Source organism: Gavia stellata, chromosome Z (assembly GCF_030936135.1).
Source record: "Gavia stellata isolate bGavSte3 chromosome Z, bGavSte3.hap2, whole genome shotgun sequence".
NCBI lineage: Eukaryota > Metazoa > Chordata > Aves > Gaviiformes > Gaviidae > Gavia > Gavia stellata.
This window is the reverse complement of record NC_082637.1, coordinates 28,043,651-28,055,963: the sequence shown is the minus strand read 5'-3', so window position 1 is coordinate 28,055,963 and position 12,313 is coordinate 28,043,651. Positions and strand designations below refer to the sequence as shown.

The following is a 12,313-nucleotide window of genomic DNA, read 5'->3' as shown; positions in this document are numbered from 1 at the left end:
AGATACAGTAAAGAAACATAATTTTCTCTTTCCCGCTGCAATTATAATAATAGGTAACATGTAAAATGCAATTAAGTGAATGCCATACTGATTTTCCTTAGTATGCTCTGCAGTCATACTGCCTCAAGCTGTAGTCTCATTAGGTGTTAGTGAACTTAAACGTAATGCAGGAGGTTGAACTTGCATGCGAGGCCTCTAAGGAACAGATAATTGCTGCAGTTTCTAGTTCAACAGAGACTGCTGTCCTCTTTGGACAGGTGGCTTTCAGGCCAAAATATTCTAGACGGAAGATATCTAAGTGATTAACTTTTTAAGTGTGATATGCTAGGAAATTAAAAATACCTACTTGCAACTGATTTAACTGCTACACTAATTTCTATTGAGCAGTTAATTAAATGTTAAGGTAGAAACATGAGAAATACTGACCTCTTAAGTTAGCTAAACCTGTTATCAGACACTGGAATTTTATTTTCCAAAGTTACTGAGTATTAGGTGTCTGAATGCATGCTGCAGCTACTTTAGTTGACCAAACAGATGTTCATTTTTGGGTTGAGACATCAATGGAAGGTCCCAATTTAATAGTAAATTCCACATTGTGGCCAAATTTTAAGTTTAAGTACACGCTTCCCTCCCCCACCCCCCTGTCCCCCGTAAAACTTCTGGTTTGTTTGTAGGTTTTTTCAGTTGGGTCATACCATTTGGTTACTGCTGTACATTCCTATGTATTTTAGTGGTGTGTTCTGTTTTAAAACAGAGCAGCTTTTCCAAGAATAGGAAATAAATGCTGCAGTTTTTACTGTTCACTGCTATGCCTATAAAATGCTTTGGGACCCATTTAGAAGGCGAGAGCTTCATAAATGAACTCTAGTTCCTGTGAGCAGTGCAAATAATGGTAATCCATGCTGTGAAAAGTCTACCTCTATTTGCACTTAAAAGTTGAAACTAGAAACATCATCCAGATGTGTCTAGAGGAGAAAAATGTCATCCTGGAACACTTCTATGATGAGAAGCAAATGACTCTCATAAGATATGAAATCAGGACAAATAACAGAAGGTAAGAACAGTATCATCATCCCTTGAGTTGGTTATGGCTGTTTTTTTAGTAATACAATTTTTCATCATGTTTTTCCACAGTGTTGCCAGATGAGAGAGAATTTCAATATGCTGCTAAAATGAACAATTTGGAAACCATGGAAAAGCTGCTTAAAAAGAATGTTAATATAAATGCTGTCGATTCTGTGAGTATGAAGCATCTGACAGATCACTGATCCGAAATGTGACTCCCCGAGCTTGCATGGTGGAGCCCCAGCACGCTAGCCCTCTCAACTGCAAGGTGGTGAGGCTGCAGGAGTCCCTTTTAGGATCTGATTAAGAAACGTTTCACACGTCCAGTATGGACAGTAGGATTTGTGCAGCATAACTCACAGGTCTTTGCATTTAGCCACTAGTCTGTGCATCACATTGGGAACTAAAGACTTCTGGATTGTGGTCTCTGCTCTAATATTTACTCTGTGTTCTTGGGTGACTAATTTCTTGAGTTGCCCATCATTCAGAGTGGGAGGACTTAACATCACAGTCACTTTGAGAATGAATTTATGCTGCTAGCATTACAAATTTCAAGTGTGAAGTGTTACCATTTGGTTTGTCTGGAACCACGGGAGCATTCTACCACTTCCTCTGGCTACAGACTGAGATCAGAATTCAGATTTACCCTAGATAAATGAAAATGCATTTCAAAATGCTGATATCAACTCTAGGCCTAAAATCTGACAATGTATACTTCACAGTAACAAAATACAGTGCTTTGTTCCACATAAGAGGTAGTTCAACAGCACTGGAGCTGTTGTGATATTCATCTCGGATTTGTGGAGAACAGTTTGCCCTCAGTGGCTACGTAGAAATAATCTCCCCATGAACATCCAATGTTACTTAATCATGGGTTCTGAAAAAACTTGCTTCCCATGCGCACATGCATTTTTCCGCACTGGGGAATTGAGGAGATAGTACAGGTGCATTCCTTGGTTGGTCTGTGAAAAAGAGAGGGAGACAAAGGTTTCTTTTGAGTAAACTACTCTTGAACAATGAGAGTGTTCCCATCAATTACATAGTACTCTAAAAAGTCATTTAAAAAATAGTTCTTCCTTCCTTATTGCTTTCCAGAATTCAGGAAATTAAACTAAATACTTTTCCAGTCCAGTAGTTTGAATCTTTACTCTGTCATCCTTAAATCAGACCTATAGTATGGGAGATTTACTAGCATAGCTACGTGGGTGTTGTGCATTGACTTATTCTCCTAGTGGGGACATAGTTTGTACTGGCAAAACCATTCTTTTGTTCATGTTCATCATGCCTGCCCCTGTACTCCCAAGCCAAGTAAGCAGGGCTGCCAAAAGGTGAGTTTTGTTGATAGAACTATTTCTGTGCAAGAGGCTTTTTCTGGCATAAATGCATGCCATAAATCCTGCCTTTTTATGTTTTTAATGCATATAGCTGTAAATTTAGACTTATACATGGATAAGTCAGCTGATCTGCATCGAAGCATAAGAGAACAAATCCAAACTGACTTTTAAAGTTAATTGGTTACATCAGTTATATATCCTTGTGTGGAAACTCTCGGTGAATTGTGTTAAACCCAGTTATGTTCACTTTAACTGGAAGCAAAACTCTCTCCACTAAAGTTTAATTAAATTTAACCAATCCCTTCTAAATTTGCACCATTAATTACTTTAATGAAAAATTAATCCAGTGTTCCTAATAAGCATTGAGCCTATTCACCTGTGTAAAATTACTCATTGTTTGCAAGGTGGAAGCTTTCATTTACATAGATAATGACTCAGTCTGGGAAGGTGACTAATACTGAGTGAGGGAGGAATCTCATCATGCATTGCAGACATATAGTCAAAAGCAAGGAGGATACCAAAAGCAAATCTAATTGTGTAAATCTAGTCCTCAGCTTTTCAAATCAAACCATATAATAAAATAGTAAACACGGATGCTTCTTGTACTGCATGCATCTCTTTTAGGCAGTATATGATTACTTTGACATTACAGTGAATTTCAGTGAAGTGATGATGCTATATAGAGTAACTAAATCATTCTGGTTCTACAAGAAATCTATTAAGATCAATACCTAAATTCTATCCAAGGGAACAAAAATGTAGATAAAGACCAAACGTGGCTGTTGAAGGAGAAATATGCAAATTTATAGATATTAACAAATACATTTATTAATAATCAGAGAATTCAGAAATCCTGATCACCTGCACAAGGAAAAGAACTGTATTACGGACCTGACAACCAAAGCTTTGCTTGTTTCAGCTGAAGCGCACCGCGTTCCATTTTGCTGTTGCGAGAAGTCATATATCGGTGGTGGATTTTCTTCTCCATCACAAAGCTAGACTTGATATGGCAGATCAGGTAAGCTGGTTTACATGTTTTGATTCACACAGTACAGGCACACCTTAGGGGAAAAGTAAAAGTAGGTATTTGCCTTATGCTCCCCGTTTTACAAAGTGCTTGCTGAAAATGCTTCAGTTTGTCTTAAGACTGCACACATTTATATGAAAAAACATTGTTATAGCATCATAGAATCATTTAGGTTGGAAAAGACCTTTAAGATCACCAAGTCCAACCGTACACCTAACCCTGCTAAGTCCACCACTAAACCATGTCCCTAAGCTCTTCATCCACATGTCTTCTAAATACTTCCAGGGATGGTGACTCCACCACTTCCCTGGGCAGCCTGTTCCAGTGCTTCACCACTCTCTCAGTAAAGAAATTTTTCCTAATATCCAGTCCAAACCTCCCCTGGCACAACTTGAGACCATTTCCTCTTGTCCTATCACTCGTCACTTGGGAGAAGAGACCAACACCCACCTCTCTGCAACCCCCTTTCAGGTAGTTGTAGAGAGCAATGAGGTCTCCCCTCAGCCTCCTCTTCTCCAGACTGAACAACCCCAGCTCCCTCAGCCGCTCCTCATAAGACTTGTGCTCCAGACCCCTCACCAGCTTCGTCGCCCTTCTCTGGACACGCTCCAGCACCTCAATGTCCTTCTTGTAGTGAGGGGCCCAAAACTGAACACAGTATTCGAGGTGTGGCCTCACCAGCGCCGAGTACAGAGGCACGATCACCTCCCTACTCCTGCTGGCCACACCATTTCTGATACAAGCCAGGATGCCATTGGCCTTCTTGGCCACCTGGGCACACTGCTGGCTCATCTTCAGCCAGCTGTCAATCAACACCCCCAGGTCCTTTTCTGCTGCCCTCCCAGGGCCTTTTCCATTAGAGGAAAAACACATTGCCCAGAGCTTTGGCTATGTTGAATACTTGAGTGAGTGCAAGGGTGGTTGAAGCCACTTGTGCAAATATGCTGTCTGTGGTAGTTGTGTATTAATCATTGGCCACTTTACATGAAAGCAATCACTAAAAGTGAAAATTAGCTCTGGGGATCACTAGGAGCTCAGAAAGTAACTCCTTGTGTTCTTTCCTCCCATTTTTATGTGAGTAGCTTAATGCAAAACTGTCAGCTACTCTGGAGCCTCCAAGACATTAAGAGTTTAGCAGTGTATGGCCGATTTGCTTGGGCCAGATGGTGATCTGCAGTGCAAGATTTGATTCAGATATTAAAACCAAATATATGGTATGTTATTAATAAACGGGCTATTCAAACTAGGAGTTTTCCAGTGAACTGAGTAATGAAAATAGATGAACCGTTTACCTTTTTTTCCCGTGTTCGCTTCTTTCTCCTTGTCCATCATACACAGCACTTTTTAAGTTGTAAGAAAGATAAATTCCAGGTTGTGGAGTGTGCAGGGAGAAAGCTGCCTTCTTTTCCCATTGGAATGAAAATAAGATGAGAGAGACCTGTCAGTGCCAGTTACCAGCAGCTCCTGGCTTGGGCATGTGCTTGCAGTGTAGGTAGCCATCTCCTTGTTAGTGCTGCTTAAGTTGCTCTAAAATATTCTCCCAAGCTGCCCTGTCAGTGAATACCTCACATACCGCTTTGAAGAAATACGTCTGTCTTTTCGGACCCTATCAGCTCCTAAGCAAATCTTGCAATGTTGTAAGCAATGTTTCCCTTTTGTCTGGCAAGCTGAAAGACATTGACTGAATGAAGTAGTCTAATAGTCTATGATATAAATGTTAATAGGGTAGTTCTGCAAGAAGTGGACAGTTTTCTTTAAGTAGTAGTGCCCTCTATAGCAACAGTTAAGAAATGGATCCCTGGAGCTTTTACAAACTATCGCTGGGTATAGTGTTAATACAATTTTATTCTATAACTATTGTAAATTATTCTTTATCGCAAATTATTTTTCAGTGGCTTTCTTCCAGATTTGTTGAGGCAATGAGGTGTCTCAAAACATTTTATGGGTCCTTTAATTACCCTGATACTGTGCGTTGGAGCCAGGTTGGAAATATAGACCCTCCCCCCATGTTGGGGTTCTATTAAACACTCAGAATCTCATTCTAATTAAGGATTACCTTTTAATTATTAGCTGTCTTTAATTCTTAGATATTGTTAATAATCTTTGTTGAAAGACCATTGGAAACACTCTGTCATAATTAGCCTAGAGAGCTTAAATATTATGACATTACATATTGTATTTGACAGTGATTCATGTACTCTCTGGCAATCAGTTTGATTTTGCAATTGATAAGAAATAAAATGAAGATATTATGACTTTATCTCTTACTCCATTTCAGTTTCTGACGTACTTATTGCATTAGTAAGCGTAAGGTCTTAAGCATTGATACTATGACTTTATCTCCTACGCCATTTCAGTTTCTGACATACTTATTGTATTAATAAGCGTAAGGTCTTAAGCATTCTTAACATTTCTCAGTACAAAAAGTAAGCTGATTAAAAACACACAATAGTGTTCTTAGCAGCAGATATGTGGTATTCCAGCCTTTCAATTGGAGACTTGATATAACTCACGGAGATAGTTAAGATATTCTTCGATTAAGCAGCACATCTCTAAGAAACTGATAATACATTAATTGGCTAGTAAACACACTATTAGTAGTAGTTGTATTAATTCTCAATTATATCACTCTAAGTTGCAGTGACTGAGTTACAATTCTGTGGCTTATTATCAGTATTAGCATTGATACACCATTACATTACTGCAAAGAAATCTTATACTACTAAGCTGCAATTCTGTCGGTTGTTTTTCTGCACTTAATATCAAGGTACAAGTTTATCCCTTCTTATCCACCCTACTATCCCAACTCTTTCAGACATGGACCTGATGGAGAGTCCAGCAGGAGAGTCCAATGCGGTCCCTTCCTGTATCAGGGGGAGCTTGAGTCTGCAGGTCACCTTCATCACCATCAGCAGGAGTCCACAATCACAAGATCCTCCCCTTTTTTGTTCTCCAGCTGATTTTATAACTTATTTGCCTTTTTTTTCTTTCTTTCTTTTCCTGAACCCACCTTTTTGCTACCCTTGTGCCTCCTTTTCTCTTCCCAGACTACTCCCTATCAAACAGCCCATGTGTAGAATCACACTGAGTGGCTCAAGTGGGAACCTCTGGAGATGACCTAGTCCAGCCTCCTGCTCATACCACGGTCACAAAAAGCCGGTTGCTTAGAGCTGTGTCCAGTCCAGGGTTCTGATTATCTCCAAGGATGGAGACCTCATAACCTCTCTGGGCAATTGATTACAGTGTTTAATCATCCTTAGAGTAAAAAAGTTTTTTCTTACGTTTAAGTGAATCTTCCTGTACTTCAGTGTGTGCCCACTGCCTCTTTCCCTGTCACTGGACACCACTGAGAAGAGTCTGGCTGCATCTTTTCTTCTCCCTTCCATCAGGTATTTATACACAAAGATAAGATCCACCTCAGTCTTCTTTGGCTGAACAGTCCCAGGTCTCTCAACCTCTCCTCGTATGTTGGACGTCCCTTAATTATCTTTGTGGTCCTTTGTTGGACTCTCTGCAGTATGTCCATGTTTCTCCTATACTGGGAAGAACTCAACACAGTAGTCCAGGTGTGTCTCACCAGAGAGTAGAGGGGAAGGATTGCCTGCCTTGACCAGGTGGCAGTGCTCTTCCTTATGCAGCCCAGGATACCCTTTGCCTTGTGTGCTGCAAGGGCACGTTGCTGGCTCATGTTCAACTTAGTGTCCACCAGGAGCCCCAGGTCCTTCTCTGCCAAGCTGCTTTCCAGACAGTTGGCCCCCAGGTGCAGTACTTTGCATTCCCCTTGTTGAATTTAAGGAGGTTCATGTCAGCCCATTTTTCCAGCTTATCAAGGTCCCTCTGGGTGGCAGCACACCAATCTGGTCCATCAGCTACTGCTCCCGATTTACTATCATCTGTAAATTTGCTCTGGGTGCACTCTGCCCCATTGTTCAGGTCGTTGATGTTAAACAGTACTGGACCCAGGATCAATGCCTAGCGTGCATTCCTAGTGATTTGTCTCCAGCTGTACTTTGTGCTGCTGATCAGAACACTTCGAGCCTGGCAGTTCAGCTGGCTTTCAGTACACCTTGGTATATCTGTTTGTCTACGCCTATACTTCATCAGTTTGTCTACAACGATATCATGGGGGACAGTGTCAAAACTGTTATGGAAGTTGAGATAAACATTCACTTCTCTCCCCTCATCCACCTGGCTAGTCTTCTCATTGTATGAGGCTATCGGTTACTTTTTCTCCTTGGTCATAGTTGGGAAGGTTTTTCAGGGCAGACTTTTGAGCCACAGTCACAAATTTTGCCCAAGCCCAGCTTTATTCTTGTAGCCTGCACACCAGATGCATGTTCCATATTGCCCTTCACTGTTTTCCACTGCAATTTCTGCTTGCTCTGCCCACTTTGGGGCTCCCCAATACAGGAAAGGACTTGATAAGCTGGAGCGAGTCCGGTGCAGAGCCCCTAGGATGATTAGGACTGGGGCACATGGTGTATGAGGAGGTGCTGAGAGAGCTGGATCTTCTCAGCCTTGGGAGGAGAATGGTAAGGCGGAGACCTTATGGCTGTCTACAGGTACGTAAGAGGAAAATGCAGAGAAAACCAAGATAGACTCTTCTCAGAGGTGCACAGTGACAGAACAAGAGGCAATGGACACAAATTGCAACACAGGAAGTCCCAATTAGGTACAAGGAGAAAAAAATTCACTGTCAGAGTGGTCAAACACTGGAACAGATTTTCCAGAGAGTTTGTGGTCTCTCGATCTTTAGGCTATTCAGAACTTGACAGGAGAAGGTCCTGAGCAACCTGATCCAGTGGGAGATGCTTTGAGCAGGAGGCCATAGAAGCGTGACTTCCAGAGGCCTCTTCCAGCCTGAACTGTTTTGTTATTCAGTGAATAGTTTGCGAATAGTATCCTGAAGTCCCTGTCACAGCAAGCATCCTGCTGTTTGAAGTGTTACACCAACATGCATAAAAACTGTTCCTGTTCTCCATTAGAAATGGGAGTCAAGCTGTTTACTCCTCGTTTACAGAGGAGAAACTGGGGAAGGGTTGTAAGTGCTAAGGAACTGCCTTGATCGCTCTTGCTTCTTTTAGGTTTCTCTGACTCCATCTCTTAGGCCAATTGCTTTTATGGTGGAGTATAAATGTCTTGTGTTTACACAGTACTTAGCACAATGAGCCATGATTTATGATGCTGCACCTGGACACAGTATACACAAATTGAGGAAGAGATGTGGAAAAGCTAGAGAGATCTGTGGCCAAGACAGGAGACACTGTCTGGAAGTTCCTTATCTCTGTTCCTTTTGTCTCTAAGAAGTTAACAACAGGGGTTTTTTTTCCTATAAGAGAATAACTTTTTAGAGAACTTGGGAAAACCTTAAAAAGAGGGCTAACTGGAAAATTATGGTGACTCATGAAAATACAGTCATTACATATCATCACCTGAAATGTCATCCACCACACCCAGTGCTAGCTATCTACATTGTTTCTGGAGAGAGGGAGTCATTTCCAGGTATTATTTAATACCCCCATCTTAAAAAAGGATCAGTCCTTCTCTGGAGATGCTAGACCTTCCGTCAAGAAGAGGGGCAGCCTGAACATTTAGCTAGGTCTTGATGCATGATATTTAGCTTAATTTAAGTGAGATAAATCCCACACCCACTGCCAGGTGTTATTACTGATTTTCTAAGACCCTGCAGAGCAGAACCCACTCATACACTGAATTAATCAAGAAGATTTAAAGAAACTTGGGATGAGGTATTTTGGTGGTAATTTCTGCCTTTATCATTTTATTTGAAGCATGGCCTGACGGTGATTCATCTTGCAGCTTGGACTGGAAATCTGGATATAATGCGTAAATTAGTTAAAGCAGGCGCTGATCAAAAGGCTAAGAATGAGGTTTGTTGGTGACAAATTTTTACCAACTCTAAACATGTTTATATTGGAAAAAAATCAAACTTGTTCTTACAGAGTTGCTTATGGTTTTTCAGGAAGGAATGAATGTACTGCACTTTGCAGCTCAGAACAACAGCGTTAGAATAGTTGATTATTTTCTCCAAGATCTTCATCTGAATGACTTGAACAAGCCTGATGGGGTAGAGTATGTTTCTTTCTGTTTATTTCTTTGATGTCATGAAGCATCTGTTGTGGGCCAAGCAATCTTGACTTGAGTAATTTTAATTTATTGCCAGTTATATAAACTTTTAATTACTGATTTGGGTATTGAGAAGCAAGTAAGACAAACAGCCAGACAAGCACTCAGGGAAAATGCCTTTCCTCCCTCTTTGCCTGTCTCAGCTGAACTCCAGGCACCTCTCCTCCCCTGCTCTCCTTACTTTAGCTGCACATGATGCTCAGTCCCTCTGGTGAGACGATGGGAGGCAGAGGAAGTTGGGGTCAGTCCACAGTGGTTTCCTTTGTTTTCCGCTCTTTGTTTCTTACTCTATTCCTCCGCTCCAGCAAGGGTTCTTCCATGGACTGCAGTCAGCCTGCGGGTGTACATCCTCCTGTGTCTTGTCCCTTGCGTCCTCTCATGCCTCCTCCTGTATCTCCCCTTGTGCATCCTCCCCATAGCAGTGACCACCCTTTCTTAAATATGTTTTCACAGAGGTATCATGTGCTCCTCTGGTGGGTTGAGTGCTGACACGTACTGGGTCAGTTTTGTCTGTTGTGGAGCCAGCTGGAAATGGCTGTGACCAGCACAGGGCAGTCTCTGACCTCTTCCCACACAGCTCACCCCTGCAGCCCCCTGCCCTTACCAAAACCTGCCAGTTATGGCCAACACAGGCATATTTCGCCAACATAGAACATAAAACTATATGTGCAGCCATCACTGCACCAACTTTTTAACAGTGCCAGGGCCTTGTCCTCATCACGTTTGCTGTGTTTTTATTTTTTCTACCCAGAATGTTGGGATCTTGCTTTGAAGGCTTACTTAGCTTAAGTAGGATATTTTATCTTTACATGAGAAAATTTATTCCTGTGGGATCTGTCACCAAAAGAAGAAAGCTCCCCTATCCTTTTTTTCAAGTCCCAATGGTGCAAATTCTGAATTCTTTCTACACATGACAAGGCTCACAAAACAGAGTTAATTTAACAAAACAAACCTTTGTGGTTTAGGCCTTGGGAAAGGAAAGGTGAAGAAGAATCTTCTTTATGTTGAGGTTATTTCATAATTATCTGTTAGCTGCTTGCATTTTTTTTCTTAGACATTTAATATAGGCCCCTATCAGGTAGTGAGGCTGTCTACCTAACTGGTTAGATGGCCTCACTGTCTGACCAGTGGTATGGTTTTATGTCAAGATAACTTTCTGCAGTTGAGTTGCAAACAGTTGGAAAAGTTTTTGTAATTTAACCGCCATCCATAAAACCCCACAATGTACAGTACTAAATTCAGGCCTCCTGGATAAAACTTCTGAGATATGGTTGTTCTGGCCTGTGTTTGCAGAATTCAGATCAAACGTGTTACGCCATGGAAATAAATCTTGTAACTTCTTTACTGCCTGTTTCTGAGCATCCTCAGACTTTTAATGAAACAGTTCTTTCTGTAAATAGTTTCATACTGAGAATAGTTAAGAATTAAATATTTTGAGCACATTTTCTACCTCATTACTATTTCTGAACAGTTGTCAAATTTTTTTTTCAGGTTATGCAAGATGCATAGTCTGTTTTTTTACACTAAGTAAATACTTTATCTTTTTTTAAATTCTTACTCTTCTTGTAGATATCTACTTTTGTTGATTTACTCAGTTATATGATATATAAATTTTTATGCAGAACATACATAGTATGCCTATGCGTATGTATCTAGTAACTGGAAGCAAAGTATTTTCGCTTTCAATAACACTGTGTTTCTTTCCATAATTGTTTTCTAGAAAGGTAAAAAGCCATTTCTTCTGGCATCTGAAAAAGGCCATGTTGACATGATAAACAATTTGATTACTCTGAAGCTGTTTACATCTGAAAAAGATAAGGTAAAGTTTTCTTTTCCACAGAACTACAACTAAAATGTGCTTGTGAAAGGTTGCTTTGTTTCAGTGCAGTTACTACATACCCAAGCGATATGAATAAGCTGAGCAGATATAACGATGCTGACAGTGATATATATTGGACCAATAAATATGCAAGGATGATGATTTTTCAGTAATCAAGGGAGGGCAGTGGAACTTCTGGTCTTATTGCCAGGAGACTTTTCCATATGCATTAATAATTCATGTGAGGCAAAACTAGCATATGCTGTCTGTTGGGAGAAGTGGGAAGGTCTGGTGATTAAGGTGCCAGCAACTGTACTGGGAGATTGTGTTTCCCAGTTTTCCTCTCCTCTTGGCTGTGTCTGTGCGTCACTGCTAAGTTCCGCATGACTAATTTTTCAAAGTTGTTTAAATACTTCAGAATGCAAATAAACACCCATGGAGATTTTTCAGAAGTGCCTAAACACTTCAATCTGATTGAGTTTCCTTTTGACACTGCATTTTAAGGTGTCTAAATAACTTTCAAAGTCTGCCCTTAAATTTTCTTACTCCTTACTTCATGAGCATGTCAGTGTTTCTCTGCATCCGAAGCACTGCAAGGATAAATACATTAAAAATTGTAAAATGGTCAGCTACTGCATTTATAGAACTATGTAAACAAGTACCCAGGAAGTTATGCTTTGTTTTGTTTTGTTTTTTGTATTCTGGTGATACTTAAAAAGCTTCAGTGCAACCTCAAGCTCTGATGTGCTAAGTAGTTTATCAGCAGCAGTTAAATAACACTGTTGATCCAGACATCTAGCAGGGTGAACATGTAAAGCAGCAGTGATGGGAGGCAAATGCTGTGATCCTAAAGAGCAAGTAGGTAAGAAGCCAGGACAGGAACTTATCTCATGGGTCACTGAAAGCAATCACACTGTAAGCATC

At 40.7% G+C, this 12,313-nt stretch overlaps 1 protein-coding gene across 1 annotated transcript in view; it reads left to right on the top strand.

Annotated features, from left to right (window-relative positions):
* ANKDD1B (ankyrin repeat and death domain containing 1B) overlaps positions 1–12,313 on the top strand; it is a 33,405-nt gene that overhangs the window by 2,632 nt on the left and 18,460 nt on the right. Inside the window, exons 2-6 of the mRNA XM_059833928.1 lie at positions 1,135–1,238; positions 3,319–3,417; positions 9,216–9,314; positions 9,407–9,511; positions 11,291–11,389. Coding sequence (XP_059689911.1) covers positions 1,135–1,238; positions 3,319–3,417; positions 9,216–9,314; positions 9,407–9,511; positions 11,291–11,389 — 506 coding nt within the window. The remainder of the gene's footprint in view (positions 1–1,134; positions 1,239–3,318; positions 3,418–9,215; positions 9,315–9,406; positions 9,512–11,290; positions 11,390–12,313) is intronic.